Source organism: Acipenser ruthenus, chromosome 4 (assembly GCF_902713425.1).
Source record: "Acipenser ruthenus chromosome 4, fAciRut3.2 maternal haplotype, whole genome shotgun sequence".
Classification (NCBI taxonomy): domain Eukaryota; kingdom Metazoa; phylum Chordata; class Actinopteri; order Acipenseriformes; family Acipenseridae; genus Acipenser; species Acipenser ruthenus.
Genome location: NC_081192.1, coordinates 30,259,068 through 30,277,558, shown reverse-complemented (window position 1 = coordinate 30,277,558; position 18,491 = coordinate 30,259,068). Strand labels below are relative to the sequence as shown.

At 41.5% G+C, this 18,491-nt stretch overlaps 1 protein-coding gene across 2 annotated transcripts in view; it reads right to left on the bottom strand.

Annotated features, from left to right (window-relative positions):
* Positions 1–10,138: 10,138 nt before the first annotated feature.
* LOC117400633 (aromatic-L-amino-acid decarboxylase-like) overlaps positions 10,139–18,491 on the bottom strand; it is a 36,256-nt gene continuing 27,903 nt past the window's right edge. The window contains exons 12-15 of one of the 2 annotated variants that reach the window (XM_034920732.2): positions 18,042–18,140; positions 17,146–17,247; positions 15,889–16,085; positions 10,139–13,153 (exon numbers count right to left, since the gene is read on the bottom strand). In XM_034920732.2, the coding sequence (XP_034776623.2) occupies positions 13,150–13,153; positions 15,889–16,085; positions 17,146–17,247; positions 18,042–18,140 (402 nt within the window). In that variant the 3' untranslated portion in view covers positions 10,139–13,149. Of the gene's footprint in view, positions 16,086–17,145; positions 17,248–18,041; positions 18,141–18,491 lie in introns of both variants that reach the window. The other variant, XM_034000852.3, reaches the window with a different exon arrangement.

The following is an 18,491-nucleotide window of genomic DNA, read 5'->3' as shown; positions in this document are numbered from 1 at the left end:
GTCAATAGTATGTAGGTCTACTATGCATAGCCAGGGTGGCTACATTTTTTCAATGTTGTGAGTGTGCAAAGTGATTAAATTGTAGAAGAATATGTAACTAAATCTGCAGTGTTGGCAGTCATTACTGAACCTGATTTGCAACTGGGAAATATACAGCGATTCACACAGAAACACACATAAACAGGTGGTTTTGGAATTTTCACTGACATCGTGTGAACTGTCCATTGCTTTCTATGCCAGATAATTTTGTCATATGTCCTATTATTTTTTTTTTACAGGACATTGGGACTTGTAAAATGTCAAACTCAAGCATCCTGTGTCTTTTTACTCCCGTGTGAATCGACCATGTCAGCGTTATGTTAGAATCAGTGTTGCCAGAGAGGTTTTCTCTCCAGATTTAGATTTTTTTTAAAGGTAAATATGGATTTTAAGAGGTTTTCCTGGAGGTTTTTTTAATGATTTAAAATCCTCTCAAGTTCATATTGAATTCAAACCCTTAACCCCTCCCTTTACAAACATGGCAAATGTGGTTGTGATGTGAAATATCACGTGCCAGTGCAAGAAAACATCGCAACCCCAGAAGAAAATATACAATGCTGTGAAGCCCAGGAAACTGCACTCACTAGACATGCACTGTTCTATCTCCACTTTAGAGCTTGAAAGTGCTTAAGAGAAGGAGGTGTTCGCAATGGTTCCACCATTAAGCAGTAATACTCACCAGCTTGGGAAGTTGAGGAGGCTTTCAAAGGTGGATTCAAAGTATTGGCAACGTCTAGTTGCAGACACCTTAGTATGTATAAATGCTTTTAAAACTTTAAAACTACTGTATTTCAAATGAAAATCTTAGCAATCTGCTGTACACTTTTTTATCTAACATATTGTGTTTGTGTAAATGTGAGAGACCAGTATTAGGTGCATCTGTCCAAAAATATATAAGCCAAGTTACCATAAAGGGTCGTCATATAAAGATGTGATTTCTACGAAAGGGGCCAAGTTATAGCAACATTAATGTGTGATTCTGAACAGTGTTTAAAGTGTTTTAAAAAGCTGCCGGTGTAACATCAGAAGATGCACCTCTTAGAAAAATGCATCTCTTGGTCATATGGGCATGCGCAATAGCTCTGTCGGTCATATGGGCATGTGCAATACCTGTACAATGAGTTCCACAAGAATATATTTTATTAACACACAAGTAAAATAATAAAACAATACACAAGCAATAATGAGGATTTATCGTCAACCAATATTGTAGCTCCCCAGCAAGGAAGATATGCTAAAGCCTATCTCTAAATAGTGCTCATACTCCTTTGATAAATATTGCAATGAATCACTGTGCCCCTTTTGTATTACCACAATCCTACTGGCATGCTCCACCTTATCTATCCAGCCCAGTGATACTATAATTTATTTTAATTAAAACAATAAATATAATAAAAGACTCATAAAAATCCACAATGCTGGGCTATATCCAGGCGATTTTTAATACAATTATTAACCCAATAGTGACCCCAAAAATACGTAATTGTCCTGAGACCTCCAACTACCAAATCACTGGTCCCACAATATATTTATTTAAACCAGGACCAGTAATTTCGACAATGTAATTTCAGTCCTGTATCACCGATGGCATTTACTAAAATCAGTCTTTGCAATACTCATAGCCAGAAGGCAGAACTTCTATGCCTTCAGTACAGTCCTGATTGATCTCCCCGTCGCCAGCTGGTTACAAGCTGGTCTCATTCCTCTTCGTCCCGCTTGCTCTTGCGCCCTCATTTCCAGCCTCGTCTCCCAGGCCAGGTCGGCTTCTCCCCCGTTGTGCCGTTCCTTTTGGATGCTACTAGCTCAATGTTTTAAGTGAAATGAAACACTGTCCTGGTTCTCTGCAGTTGTCTGGTTTCTCTTCCAGTGCTGTATCACCTCTCCCTCTTCTCAGCAGCGCAAACGAGGAGGAGCTGAAATCCAAACACAAGGCATACAGATTGTAATTAGCAGTGGCTGCTGATGGTTTTCTCCTTCAGCAGGCAATGGCAAAAAATAAATAAAAATGACTTTGCTGTACATGGTACAACCCACATGCCAGTAGCCCTGGCTCTTTAAATCACTTGTTGATCTGATAAAACATTAATAGTCACAATACTACTTGCTTCCTTTCATTAAATGTGTTACATATCGAACAAATAATACTTCCCATTGTGTTTACTTCTCCCATTGACGGTCTGGCGTCCTAGCTACCTAGCGGGTCTCGCTCCTACACCTGGGTTCCTAAACAAGCTGCTTGCTTTGCTTTCGTGGTTGCTCCTCACTTCTTTTCTTTTTCTCCCGTTCTCTTTGTTGTCTTCTTTGCTGGTGTGGGTTTTCTTTGGAAAACTGCATCCTTAGGCTTGGCAATCTCCTGGATACCGCCTCCAACCCTGTTTTATAGGGGCACCTATTACCAGTGCCAGAGTCTCAATTTGCACAGACAGGTGCCTGTAATTGACCTCTAAAGAATCTCGGAGCAATCACGCTAGTGACATTTAACTCATTTGTTACATTTCCCCCCTGCTAAATTGATGGTCGTCCCTGATCATCCTTCTTATAGAACTATATAGTGCGGGGGGTCGCTGACCCCTACCAGCATAAGAACATAAGAACATAAGAACATAAGAACATAAGAAAGTTTACAAACGAGAGGAGGCCATTCAGCCCATCTTGCTCGTTTGGTTGTTAGTAGCTTATTGATCCCAGAATCTCATCAAGCAGCTTCTTGAAGGATCCCAGGGTGTCAGCTTCAACAACATTAACATTGCTGACAGCGATGCAATACCAGAGGGGATTCTGGGGTACGGGGGATGAAATGAATGACAGGGCCAGGCGAGGACTCCTCCTCTACCGGCACGGACGGCCTAATTACCCAACATGGCTGCATGGCCCACTCCCACCCCGTCCACTCGGGCACCCTTACTGGGGCTAGAACTGAGTCTGGAGCCAGCTGAAAAGTACACACTTGCAAGTGCCAGTGGTGAATGGTTTGGTCAGGCACTTCTTTGTCCTCCAGTCAAACACGATAGATGGGGTGCCTTGTTTCACAATAAACAAGCCTGGCCCCCATCTAGATGCTATTTTTCCCGCAGCCCTTCGGTGAAAGTTTCTAATCAGCACCCTCTCGCCTACCATGAACTTGTGCATTTTGGCTCTCTGGTCATGACAGTCCTTCCGCTGCTGTTGCTGCTCTTTGGTGACCCGGTTGGCATACTTGTATGCTGCTCACAAGGTACATTGATGGTATTGGACCCACAAACTTATGGTGTCAGGATGTTCTGAGGGGATAGCTCCTAAGACCGAATCCACCGGTAATCGAGCATGCCTACCAAACATAATAAAGAATGGAGTTAGTCCCATACCGCCATACGTCGTATTGTTATATGCATGGGTCACCTCAGGCAGCTTCTCCACCTAGCGGGCCTGATCCTCCTCTGTCAGAGACCCTAGAAAAGACAATAAAGTGTGATTAAATCTTTCACAAGTGCCATTACCTTGAGGATAATATGGGGTCATCCAGCTCTTTAGACACCCTACATTTTACACAGCTCTGCCATCAGGTTAGACTCAAAATTTGGGCCCCAGTCCGAGTGGCTCTGCTCCGGACAACGAAATGGTTGAAGTACATATTCCCATAATGCTCGTACCGTGGTCAGTGTAGTTTGATCTCTAGTGGGGATGGCCCAAGCAAAATGGGAGAACAAATCTATTACCACTAGGATATAAGGGTAGGTATCCCCTGACCAGCCCAAAGAGAAGTAGTCTATGGCTACTTTTGCCAAAGCGTAGGAGCTTTATACTGGGAACCGATGCACTGGACCGTCTTTGGTATGGTACAGTTCCATTCCTGGACATCTTCTCTCATTTGAGCCCAAGAGAACCCTTGCTGGATGGCGAAAGGGCCTTTTTGGTACCTAGGTGAACCATAGCAACATGGTATTGTTCCCATACTTTCCATGCATGCGAAAGAGATACGATGATTTTCACATAATTCTGACCTCCGATCGGTTCTTCCAACTGGCGCGCCAGGACCTCTCCTACTACTTTCAGCTGGTCCCAATCCCGCAGCAGTTGTCGTATTGGTCTCGATACTGCTTTCTGGTTTGCTTCCCCTGGTCGGATATCCAAGCGGATCCAGACTCAGACCATACCGATGAGCTGATCAGCCGCTTGTTTATTATGAAATCCACCGCTTGACAAGGAGTAAACTGCTGCAACCGCAGCATTGCCATCACCTGACCCCGCCATTCCTTGAAGGTCACGTCTCCCCCCTTTTTCCATTGAATTTAGAAATCCAAGGGACTCCATACATCATAGGCATTACCATACTGGGAACGGCCACCCCAATCCCACTTGAGCAGGGGAAGACGCCAGGGATGGCATACTTGGGCTATGCATCTTGGGTCGGACCGGGTGTACCTGGGATCCTGCTGACTACACCAATTGTAAAGACGAGGTAAGTTTTATTAACAGTGGCCCCAGGGCCCTGACAACATGATACCAACGGACCGCTGTTCAAAGGATCCCAATGTAACCCAACCCTGACCCGTAATACACAACCACACACACACCATACAATGTACATACTGTACTGTAATACATTATTACACTGTGTCTATGTGAATGGGGTATTCTCGGTATGGACAAGTCTAGGACAGGACATGTTTATTATAGTCCAATCATCTCGGTAGACCATATAACTGCACTCTGCTGTCTGTGCATACCTGTTATTAGTGTTGTCTCTGCAGCATAGGTGAATATGGAATATTGTACAATGCTAACTTACTTAAGTAATATAATATGTAAAATAATAATAATAAAAAAATTGCATTGAAATAGCAGGGAGATACATTATTGTTTTAATATTCAAACTGCAGTCAAAAAGAAATGCAATGCATCAGATCAAGGGCAAACTTGCACCTCAACGATGACTGTTAAGGACTTTTAAGGACTGTTTTTAAGGACTGTTTTTTGAAGTGTTAAACCTTCTCTTAGATTAGACTTTGTAAAAAGAGAATAAGCTTATAACCTTCTATAAAGAAAACAGTCTTGGGGCTCTGAGTGGTGCATCCGGTAAAGGCGCTCCACGTGGAGTGCAGGATGCGCCCTATAGCCTGGACGTCACCGGTTCGAGTCCAGGCTATTCCACTGCCTACTGGGGTCAGGAGCTCCCAGGGGACGGCGCACAATTGGCCGAGCGCCGCCTCGGCTCGCCACGCACCAGCGATCCCTGTGGTTTGGCCGGGCGCCTGCAGGCTTGCCTGTAAGCTGCCCAGAGCTGTGTTGTCATTCAACGCTGTAGCTGTGAGGTGGCTGCATGGTGGGTCTGCAGTGTGAAAAAGAAGCAGTCAGCTGATGGCACATGTTTCAGAGGACAGCAAGTGTACGTCTTTGCCGCTCCCGAGTAAGCGCAGGGGTTGTTAGTGAGCTGAGCCTAAAATAATTGACTATTCCAAATTGGGAGAAAATGATAAAAATAATTGGTCGACCACTAAATTTAAAAAAAAAACATTTGGGTTATTAATTAATGCACTACAAACATCAATACTGTTTACTTAGTTAAGGCATACTTGTTGATGATAAATACACCATTTAGTTGGGATGAAATTTTAATTCAAAATGTATCAAGGGTTCGCCCAAGGAAGCATATTGTTATTTATGTGTGCAATTTGGTCTGTTTAAAAATATACTGAAAAACTTGATATGAATATTTTACATGGAGGCTTTTTTTTATTTGTGAACAATTAGCACTTCATAATTCTATCAGTTTTTATTGTCTTTAATGCTATATTGATATGAATCAGTGTTTACACAATTTCAGTACATTACATTGCTGGAATAGATACAGAAACAGAATTGCATCCCTTACCTAGCACTTAAAAAGCTTTTACATGAAACACACACTAACATTAACTGGGTATTTCCTCATTCATGGATTCAGCAATACTTGTAAGAAGGTTCTCTTTCAACAGAACAGCATCTTGCATTTGTCAAGAGACCCCTTTGAAAATGTGATCTGCTGATTCAAAAGTTAAACCACACAAAGTGGAACCTGTTGCTTTGTTTAAAAAAGCTCTTGTTAGCTGTGAATTATTTTGTTTTCTCTTTGACCCAAGTTGGAGGCAGTTTAATCTGAAACATGAAACACCTGACCCACATGCAGTGAAAGTAATGGAGAGATGCAACTAATTAATTGATTATTGATCACCATGGCTTTTATTTTGTGAGTCTCAATTAAACATGACGTGATCACCCTGGTGTCCTATTCGGACACTCACAATGCTAGCTACCCAGTAACATATGCTTTACTTGTGAATTGCTAGACAAACTCTTCCTTTATTATTTATTTAATGATAAGAAATGTCATAATATATCTGCAGGTCAATGCATATATATTATTATATCTATAATAATTTATTTTTCTTCTTGCTTTTAAATAGTAAAGTGTTCTCAATGTATCAGTTATTGTCGATTATCTGTCTAATATTCAATCAGAAAAAATGGTTTCTGATTGCACCCAGTAGCGGCTGGTGGCCCCAAAAATTGAGGAAGCATAACACATTGGCAGCGGGTCAGACTTTTTCGCTACTGTTTTTACATTTGAAACAATGCTATTCAATACAAATGCTGCAATTTACCTAAACACTTCGGTTTGTTTACTATACGATACACCAACAAAGCAAAGTGCTAATAACTGAATATGCAATCATGAAACCAGACAATACCAACATCATACAATAATAATAATAATAAAAATGATGACTGAAAACCAAGTGTTGCACATTTGAAATAAAGTACTTTACGCATATGTATGTTTGATTACCCCAAAAGAACCAAAATAATTACATTTAGTGAGATATAATGTAATTACATTATTTGATTATGGTTTTTGTTTTTTTAACTTATTACAAAAAAATGAAAATAAGAGTTACCGGTATTGTCATTCGTCGCTTCTCGTTCTCTCTCTACTGCCACCTTCCGTACACGTTAGAGTTTAGGCTAAAGGTTAAGATAAAATGATTGGCAGACACAGTGGCTGGAGACCCGCCTCCTGCCTCCTTGTCTGTGGTACATTATACCATGCTAGTACCATGGTATAATGTACCATGGTACTGTCCAATTTACCCTGAATTGAACAGCAATTAATTGTCCTCATTTAACACTGTAAACTTAAACAATTTTAACATTTGCAGATTCCAAGTTAAGGTTATATTTATCAATTAAATTTACTGATCCTTACCTTGAAATGTGGAACAGACTGTTTCTCCGTGACTCTTGTTGTTTGTCAGTTTAACACAGGTGTAACACGGCTCTGTCTATCACCAAGTCACCGCCTTCTGTGATTTCGTTCGAGCATCTTGTTGACTTATACTCCTGCTTTCACGCATATTTTGTATTTTATAATTTGAAGCTTCCGTCATTTTTTTTTTTTTTAATATATAATTTAATTGAATTCACTTCTATATTATCAAATACATTTATAATCTACTGTACTATTAAATACAACAATGGATTGATTATTATTATTATTATTATTATTATTATTAATAATAATAATAATAATAATAATAATAATAATAATAATAATAATAATAATAATAATAATAATAATAATAATAATAATAACAACATCTAGATGAAGAAAACAGTGCTCTTTTTTAACACAAAAAAGGGTTAAAAAAACCTGGCCTAACAGGACATTTTTTTAAATAGACATACCACAACCTAAAATAACCAAGCATTGCTATATTGGAAATTGATCTTTTCTCACAACTTCACTCCTCACAACTCAATGTTATGGAATAATAGAGAGATCAAAATAAACAAGTCGGTGTTTGAAAAATAATGGTTTGAGAAAAATGTTGTATTTGTCAGAGATTTACTGGATGCACAAGGGGTATATAGATCTCCATTTATCTCGAGGCCACTCCTATCAGGATAGACCGTTGCACAGTCATTGTTCCAGCCTGGCTTGAATTAAATCCACTATGATTTGAGATAACTAGTGCTAAAATATTATTATTATTATTATATGTTAACATTTACAAAAAATGATTGCAATTGGATTTCAGCAGTACATAGTAGTAACTAAACAATTGATTTTCCCTTGGAATTCACTCAAGGATCAACATCTAACACAGTGGACATTACACGGTAGATAATTGACCACTGCGTCAGTTAAGTATGCTGAGTTGAAAGGCAAGTTGTAAGTCAAATGATATTGCGAGTAAATTGAGCCACAGAAGGTATGCATGCTAATGTGAACCACGTTGTTTTTGTATACATTGTGTATTTAGTTGATTATTGTTTTAGAGTTCATTCATAACTGGACCATAAATTTGTAAGTTTTTCAATCTTAATTTGGTTTGATCAAGTCCTGAAAATTTTTAGCTATTTAAGTTATCAGGGTGACACTTTACAAAAAAGAGCTGGTAATACGAGTGCATTTACTCTGTTATTCTGTTGATGTATATTGAATTCGGAGGAAGTAAACAATATGTCAGATATATGCCACACATTATTCATCATGAGACTCTTATACCAGTTAATAATGAACAAGCACTATTGCCAGATTTGTATTACTACAATGTATACACTACTTACATGTTATTCCTATAATATTTTGAATTATAATTTAAAAGGTCATTTTTTAAAAAGTGTTTATCCTCTTGTCAGACTGCATCTGGATTTGACAAATTCGCGTAACAAATGATATTTCCAAAAATCGAAAACTTCAGCCATTTCATTTAAACCCGAAGTAACGGGCAGTGTTCTGAGTTGCACTGCTGTTACGGATTCTGTACCCTGTCGGTGAGATGAGATCTTAGTGGTACCATAGCAATACGGTTCCATGCAGGTATTTTAATGTAATAGTATGTCTACTGTTGTAAAGAATTATAATATAATGTAAATGCTGTACACACCCAAACTTAAACAATAATTAAATTACTGGTGCAAACAACACTCAACTGAGCTTAGGCATTTAGCAGTACGTTCAGTTATATCTATTCTATACAACCCTTTCTTTGGACATTCACATCTCATTATGGAGGCCATTGACAGAATAAATAAATAAGTTTGAAGCAGGCCTAAAATGCAATTTTAAGAGTTTAAAATGATTGTCCAAATAAGATGGAAACCTCTCAAGTCATTGTACTACTTATTTTTACAGCTGAGTGTAGGCAGTGTATTTACACTATTGAATGTGCTTCGAAAGACACAGTTGCACACTGATTCAATCTCCCATCTTTTCTAATCCTCCTTCTCCTTAAATCCCTGCTGGGGGAGAGATTGCTGCCAGATAATCTGAACCACTTGTATGTACCATCCATTCTAATTCGGAAACCTTTTCTTGTCTTCCTTCGCTAGTGCCAGTTTTTCTGAATCAGGGGTTCGGGTTACATTTTTTACTCTCTTCGTGTTTTTCACGAATGCTTTTCTGTGCTTTGCTACGCTTCTATACTGTAGCATTTCATCCCCCACTGTATGGCATAATAGAGTCTGGGGACTAGCTTGACTACTCGAGGGGTCATGTGGGTTCATGTCTGGGCGTTGGGGAGATATAGAAAGCTGTTAATTGCTGAGAGCTGAGACAGCAGAGATAACTGAACACATTATCAGGCACTGGTTGATTGTCATTCCAAAGCAATTTCACACAGAAGCAGGTAACATAAGATATTTTTTCACACAAAAGCAAACAGGTTATAAATACTATTTGTGTCTTCTCATTTTTTTTGATTACATTATAGTTATTACTAACTTAGTTATCCTGCCTAACCTACAGTGACCCTGTTATTTTGGTTGATGTGTTTTGATTTGAGTCACCCTCAATATTGTCTCATTGCCTAATTTTAAATTTTACAGCCTAGCCCTACTCTTCTCTGTTTCAACCACCCTGTGTGTAATGTGCACCTTTGAAAACACCATAGAATAATATATAGATACTCACAAAGTACATGTTTTCATACAGTAGTGTACACATTTATTTGAACACCCCATTGCTTCTCTTTCGATTTGTTTGTGGATGTGAAATCAAACCTATGTAATGGAAAATTGTCAAAATACTATAGGCAAACTAGTAATTGTCTCATTTAATTAATGACTTCAAAAGGCCACACAATTTATTTATTTAAAATAGTAAGAGAAAATGAACACATATAGCCACAAATGGTAAAATGCATGACACTTCTTTAGAAGTTGTTTAAGATTCCTAATTTTAGCACAAAGGGTCTAACATTTTCACACAAGCGCCTATTATTTCTATATCACTGTTTGCTGACCAGAAATTGAAATTCTCACACCTAGAGGTTTTCATACAGGTCGGTATATAAAGGATATAAATGACAAATCTTGAGGTGTTCTAATACATTTGCACACTACTGTATAATATTAACCTTCAAGGGATAAAACACTGTAATTAAATATCTGCTGTATGGTATGTATTATATCATAAAGCATAGGAAATGATTCAGAATGTGCAGTAGTTTATTCTTAGAGAAACAGTGACCTCTTGTGATTTATTTTGAAACCATGACTATTTTTACACTGGTTATTTTTTACTGGTGTGTTTACCACCATTCAGTAGATATAGATACTGACATAATGTGCCTGGATTTGTATGGTGTGTATAACTTTCATACAGTCTTTAAAGCATCACATGTTAAACAGATCGTTTGTCTAAAGGTGTAAATCAATGATGTTCTTTAAATGTACACTTAATATAAATATGAAATATTATTCTTTTGGCATCATACCTCAATATGTGCCAGACCAACAGCACCAGTCGAACTTGTTTATAATGGTTTCTTCAATGATAGTTTCTTGATTTCGACAGTGATCTATAAATGGTATTTTGTCACACAGCAACATTTCTAGACCTACAGGAGTTATACATTAATAATCCACATGTTTAAAGAAGGAACCAGAGAGGGGATGAATGTTTTAAAATAACCATTACACTTACTCATATTAACCCAACTTAATGACTGCCTAATTCAATTTCTTGACTCATGTCAACTCAAGTAGCATGCTTAATTGTTTTTTACTTTAGATCGTAAAATAATAATTTTCTTTATTTAAGTGCAGTGGTTGTGTTTCATTAGATATATAATAATGTACCCAATAGCTGTCTACCTACAACTTTACCTTTGCTCAAAGGTGATTGAGTTAATACATCTGTGGCAGGATAGTGCTGTTAATGGTGTTGGCAGAAGAGACTCAGAAGCTGCAGTTAAAGCGCTGTTGCGCACGTTATTTAAACCAACAAACAAGGCACAGGGGCCAAAATAAAAGGTTCAAACAAAACAATAAGATGTAGGCTGGGCATTTGCCTTCACTACCTCAAACCCAACAGTTACCTACTCAAACACTCACCTAAACACCAACTCCCAAGCAAAGGATTACACCTTGCTTTTATACATGTGGCCACTCCCCAATTAGCATCAATTACCTAACTGGGGAATGTCCACCTAACTGGGGAATGGCCACGCCTATGATTGTTGGCAGGGGCAGATTTAACCCCATCTCTGCCAACCTTGCATTTCCACACCCACACAGTTTACAGCAGCAGGGCTTCTGCCCTGCCACATACCTCCCCCTTGTACAACGCACACATGGCCTCAGTTGGCCCCCTCCCCCTTGTCCAGTTTTCTCCCTCCGGATTCTTGTGGGTGTTGGCAGAATGGTTGGTTGGGGTTGTTGTGGAGGTGGTCCACTTGCTTCCTCCTTTGGCCATGGTGGTCCTGGGCCTTCTGTCAGGGGCGCCCGTTTAACCCATCTTGTGACCCCTGGGCTTTTGTAAGGGGGTGCCTGTTTAACCCCCGTAGCTACCCCTTGGTTTCTGTGAGGGGGTGCCCGTTTAACTACCTTTCTACACCCTAAGCCCGAGTGACTTTCCCCCTGCCTGGGCTCCTCTACAAGATGTGATGCTGGGCACTCCGGTGGTGACCACGGCAATGCTGTGTACTCTGGCTGAGGCAGCGCAGGTCGCAAGATGAGGCACTCCGACCAAGGCCGCGCAGGTCACAGGATGGGGCTCTCCGGATGTGCGGGCTCTGGACCCTCTGGATGTGCGGGCTCTGGACCCTCTGGACTTGCAGGCTCTGGACCCTCCAGATGAGCAGGCTTCCGCTGTGCTACCCTTAGCAGCATATGTAACGGCTTGAGGGTGGCATGGTTATTATTATTATTTATTTCTTAGCAGACACCCTTATCCAGGGCAACCTACTGCCGTAAACAAAATTACATTTCAAGAATCACAGTACAAGTATTAATACAATTAAGAGCAAGATAAAATTTGGTTCTAGCAAGTACAAGTATATGACAAAATACGATTCAATAACGGAGCAGATAACAGTGTCAGTGAGAGTTACATCAGGACATAATTAAATACAAAATACTACAGATTAAAATAACACTTGTGACAGATTACAGTACTCTAAAGTACAGGATCAAATGCAGTAAAATAGGGAGCAGATAAGAGCAAGTAAAGCGCATTAAGGAAGAGTGATAAAGTGTCCAGAGGGAAAAGAGGAGTTCTACAGGTGAGTCTTGAGGAGGCGCCGGAGGGTGGTCAGGGACTGGACAGTCCTGACATCTGTAGGAAGGTCATTCCACCACTGCGGGGCAAGGGTGAAGAAGGAGTGGGCTCTGGAGGCAGGGGAGCATAGAGGAGGTACAGCCAGTCTTCTAGTGCAGGAGGAACGGAGAGGTTGAGTGGGGGTGTAGGGAGAGATGAGGTTCTGGAGGTAGCTGGGTGCAGTCTGGTCAAGGCATCTGTAGGCAAGTACAAGAGTCTTGAACTGGATGCGAGCGGTGGTCGGGAGCCAGTGGAGTGAGTGGAGCAGTGGAGTTGCGTGGGAGAAGCGAGGCAGAGAGAACACTAGGCAAGCAGCGGAGTTCTGGATGAGCTGGAGCGGACGGGTGGCGGACGCAAGGAGGCCAGCCAGGAAGGAGTTGCAGTAGTCTATGCGGGAGAGTACCAGGGCCTGGACCAGGAGCTGGGTGGCGTGGTTGCTGAGGAAGGGTCAGATTCTTCGTATGTTGCTCAGAAAGAATCGGCAAGTGCGTGCCAGAGTGGAGATGTGCTGGGAATAAGAGAGGCAGGGGTCCAGGGTGACTCCGAGGTTCTTAGCTGAGGAGAAGGGAGAGAGTGTGGTAGATTCCAGAGGAATGGAGATTGAGAGATCAGAGGAGGGGGAGGAGGAGGAGGAGGAGGGAAAGAAAAGGAGGTCAGATTTAGAGAGGTTGAGTTTGAGGTGATGCGAGTGTATCCAGGAGGAGATAGCAGACAGACAGGTAGAGATATGGGAGGGGATGGTGGAGTCAGAGGTGGGGAAGGAGAGGAAAATCTGAGCATCATCAGCATAGAAATGGTATGAGAAACCATAGGATGCAATGAGGGGGCCCAGGGAGCGGGTGTAGAGAGAGAACAGGAGAGGACCCAAGACTGACCCTTGGGAGACTCCTGTTGAGAGAGGGCGAGGTGTGGAGGTTGTTCTAACACCAGGTTACCTGGTAAGTGCGGTTGGAGAAGTAGGAGGAGAACCAGGCCAGAGCAGTGCCAGAGATTCCCAGGTCAGCAAGAGAAGATACTAAAAGATACTTTTCAGCAGATCGCAGTGTGGTTCTTGCTGAGCGGAGCGCAGAGGAGAGCCAGGGTTGGGGAGAGGAAAAGCGAGCAGGTCGGGAGGTGAGGGGACAGAGGGAGTCGAGGGAGGAGGTGAGGGAGGAGAAGAGGGTGGAGGTAGCAGAGTCTACAGAGAGTTGGGAGAAGGAGTCGATAGAAGGGAGGTGAGAGAGAGCGGTGGAGGCAAGGACAGAGGGGGAGAGCGAGCGGAGGTTACGGCGAGAAGTGACAGTGGGGGTAGGAGGAGCAGGAAGAGAGGGGAGAGAGAGAAAAAGAGATTAAATAGTTATCAGAGAGGTCCAGGGGGGTGACAGAGAGGGTGGAGGGGCAGCAGGCCCTGGACAAGGTGAGGTCCAGTTGACGGCCAACTTTGTGGGGGGGGGGGGGGTGGAGAGAGACAGAAGTCGAAGGAGTGAAGGAGAGGGAGGAATCCAGCAGAGTGGCTGGGGCTGGAGAGATGGATATTGAAATCACCTAACAGGACAGTTGGGGTAGACAGAGTGGGGAAGGAGGAGCGTAGATAGTCCAGTTCATCGAGAAAGTGAGCGAGAGGTCTAGGGGGACGGTACAGTACAATTATCAAGAGTTGACAGGGAGAGGTTAGTTGGACAGCATGAAATTCAAAGGTGTTAACAGAGAGTGAGGAGAGGTCGGAGGGGACAGAAAAGAGTAAGGAGGGAGAGAGGAGAAGACCAGTCCCACCTCCCCGTCCAGTGAGACGCGGGGTATGGGACAGGACATAGACAGGAGTTACAGTGTTATCAGGGGACAGCCAGGATTCAGGAAGAGCAAGGAAATCAAGAGAGAGGTGGGAGGCTTTGTTAGCAGAAAAGTGACAGTTCCAGAGTGCAGCAGAGAGAGTGCGAGGGGGGAGAGGGGGAGAGGGTGAGAGGGCGGAGTGAGGGCAGAGGACGAGAGCGAGAGGACAGAACAGGGATGTGAGAGTGTCACAAAGACGGCCAGAGTGGGTTGCGTCAGACCAGAAAGGAATTCAAACACAGACAGAGACGGTGGTGATGATGAGCTGAGTGCAATGGCTGCACTCAGCGTTTAATAACAAAATAAAAGGTTTAAACAACGGAATACAAAACAGGACACGGCACTTGCGCCAAAATAAACAGACATACAAAACAGACTAACACTAAACAAACGGTGCACGGACAGACAAACAAACACGGTGAGAACAAACACTTATATTTACCATCTTTACTTCTAATTACTCCTTTCTCTCTCACCCGTTCTCCTCTTCCGAACACCCAACCCCGACTGCATGCTACGTGTCTCTATATATACTGTTGTGCTGGGATTCAATTACTAATTAATTACTCACTTGAATCCCAGCACGTGAATTCATTCTGTGCAACCCCCTGCTCACATATTACATTTAACCAGCACGTGAAGTGATTTGTGCTCTCCTCGTGCCTACATACAAATCTACATTTTTTTAAATACACGTGAAACACAGACCCGTTTATATCCCGTGTACCAATGACTATACACCAACATTAACACACGCACGCAACATACAACACAGAACACACAAATGCACACAGGGGCGGGGCACTTTGCCACAGAGAGACAGTCATAGCAGGACAGGCGAGACAAGTAGGCACAGTGGGAGTGGGAACAGTGGGGGGGGTGGGTACAGATCTGACTAGTAGATGGCGTCTTCCAGAGCGCTGCTAGGTTCAGATCTATTCCAACAGCGTCATGGCGCAGGCCTCCCCTCGCTGGACTCCCACAGCTAGACTCCCGGCTCTTTTGTTGTGAGGCTCTTTGGTTTGCTGGCGCTTCGTGCTGGCGCCCAAATAGCCTGCCTGACTAATATAACAACTATCTGCCTCAGACACTGGTTACCTGCACTGGTTGTTGCACTTCCCTCACAGATGGTAGCGGCTTGGAAGTCTAATAATAATGGCAGCCCCTGTAGCAGTAACAGAGTGAGGAAGTAAAACAACCAGGTTTTGCTTTTATAAGTGTCTTTTTTAAATTACTTATTGTATAGAAATACCTGGCTGTAACAATTTACAATTATCTTTCCCTCCAACAAACTCCATACACATACATACAAAAGACTCACACATGTTGAAAATATGCACTTTAAATAACCTCCACATAGCAGTACAATAAAATAAAAAATCTCATTTTTCAAGATATATTAAGGATTTGAAGAAAATCACACGTAGATATTATATTACGCAGAAAAATCCATGACGTGATAGCATCGCAGGAGTGCTCACTGTTGCAGCTCTTGCAGGATCTCTGTGGCGATCTCAGTGATGTTCTCCCAGGCGAGTTGGATATGCTTAGACTCTGTTGTGCGGCCACACACAGCAAACCGCAGCACAAATCTGTCCGCCAGGTAACATGGAACCATGTGGATCTTTCTGCCATTGTTTATTGTTTTAAGGAGTTTTTCATTCAATCCATTGGAGCCCTAATTGGAAAGAAAAGAGATAAACAACTATTTTGTCATACAAAGTTACATACACATGAAGAGACACATTGGTAAAATGTCTCATAATGATCATTTGGTCTGTAGTAACACTGTACTTCCTGGTACCTTTCAGGAATTTGAAAAATTGTTTGCAATACATGTTTAGGTATTGTAATAATTACACTGAAGGGCAGTACTTTCTGTTCTGTGTCTTTAACTGACACACCCCTTAAATGCACAGACTCCATGTGTGTTGTATATGTTTTACAAGATACATTAAGAAATGTCAGTTTAGTTTCTTTAGTCCACTGCAGTTTTTTGAGGATGTAAAAGTGACTTTGTTTCATTTGTTTATTCGTAATAAAATAATAGATTTTTACATTGTATAATTGATCAAGGCAGAATAATATAGAACTGAATGCCAAGAATCAGCACCTTCTATGCTTAAAGCATGCCTAAAAGTCAGTTCAAAAGCTTTTAACCTCATCTCACTGACCGAGGTGAGAAACTCCAATGGCAGTGCATCAAACAGCACTACCTGTTACACTTGCTTAGTCATTTTTATCACTTACATTTCAAAAATCATACATATTTTTTAATCATACATTTACATTCCTTCCATACATCATTTGTTTAATTGTACATGTACACCATGTATAGTACATTGCAACAAAAGAAAAGGTACATGTGCACTTCATATATCCTGTATGAAACGGTACATCACCAGCTCTCTGCTTTCCTGTCTATATATTGCCTGCTCAACCCCCTCCAATCTGGTTTCCACCTGGCACACTCGACTGAAACTGCTCTTCTCTCTGTCACAAACCCTCTACTCTCTGCCCGTGCCGACAGTCGACCACTCTATTCTCCTGTCCTCTCTCGCTGACCTGGGACTCTCCAGCACTGCTCTTGTCTGGTTCTCCTCCTACCTCTCCGATCGTACGTACCGGGTGTCCTGGCGTGGCTCACCCTCTGCATCTTGCACTTTTTCGATGGGTGTCTCCCAAGGCTCAATAACTCTTCATAGTTCCAAAAACCTTAATAGCAATGTCAAGTTTACCTTCAGTCTGAAGCACACGAGTCCCAGGACCACATCACCGCAGATCTCAAAGCGCTTGTCTTGACGAACCAAGCTTTCAAACTCATGGGCAAGGCTCACATGCTAAAAGAAAAAGATATTTGATTAAATCAAGTATTTTTAAACGTTAGTTTAATTTAAAGCCATTTACTACTGTTGCAAGCACTTGTTATGGAAAAAAAAAAACTGAAGACAACTTATATTATTATTATTTATTTCTTAGCAGACGCCCTTATCCAGGGCGACTTACAATTGTTACAAGATATAACATTATTTTTACGTACAATTACCCATTTATACAGTTGTTTTTTTTTTTACTGGAGCAATCTAGATAAACTACCTTGCTCAAGGGTACAGCAGCAGTGTCCTCCACCGGGGATTGAACCCACAACCCTCTGGTTAAGAGTCCAGAGCCCTAACCACTACTCCACACTGCTGCCCTTATATAAATGTACAACAGATAATTCGCTGGGTGGTCAATAAAGCCCCCATTCTTGGCTGTGCAAACACATACAGTAACAATTCACAAACTCACAAGTTATTAAAAGACTGTACAGATAAATTAAAGTTGGTATTCATAAAACTTGTTCTTGATTTATCTATTTTAATTGTGTGTGCGGATTACATATTCTGGAAATACACATAAATAATCCAGGCTTTACAGTGTGTTATGTCTTAAAAAATATATTTATAATGGCCACAAGATGGCAGCACAGTTCATATATAAATACTAATCGCCTCTTGGGCCTTAAAGACCTCCCTCTGTTTTATTTTTTGATAATATAGTTTGACAATTAACTGGCTTGTTTTATACTGTATTATCTGAGGTACGGTACAAAATGCAAGTGCGGAGTGTAAAGAATACATTTTGAGTATACCTTTCTAATGTATTCCTGTAGCCCCTTCAGCCCGTATGTCCGAAAAACAAACCACATCTTCAAAGAGCGAAACCTCCGCCCCAGTGGTATCTGCCAATGCTGTGGGAAAAAAAAAGTTATGCTTATACTAATGTACAGATCAACAAAGGCTAAACAAAGCACACTGGAGCCCAGCTGCAGTTGTGGTAATGTGATTATCGACTCAGTTCGGATGATGTGGGAACAAGGAAGTGTTAAACTGGGGTACATCCTGACCTTGCATATATTCTGCAGCTGGAACAATATTATAGATCACGCCAAGAAATTGATAGCGTTTAGATATTGTTAGGTACCAGAGTTCACAAAGTTCAACTACATACACATGCATTTAGGTAAGATATATAAGACAGGCACTCATTAGTGTGACTGAGACAAGCTTAGCCGAATCCCCTCCTGATGACAGACCATCTC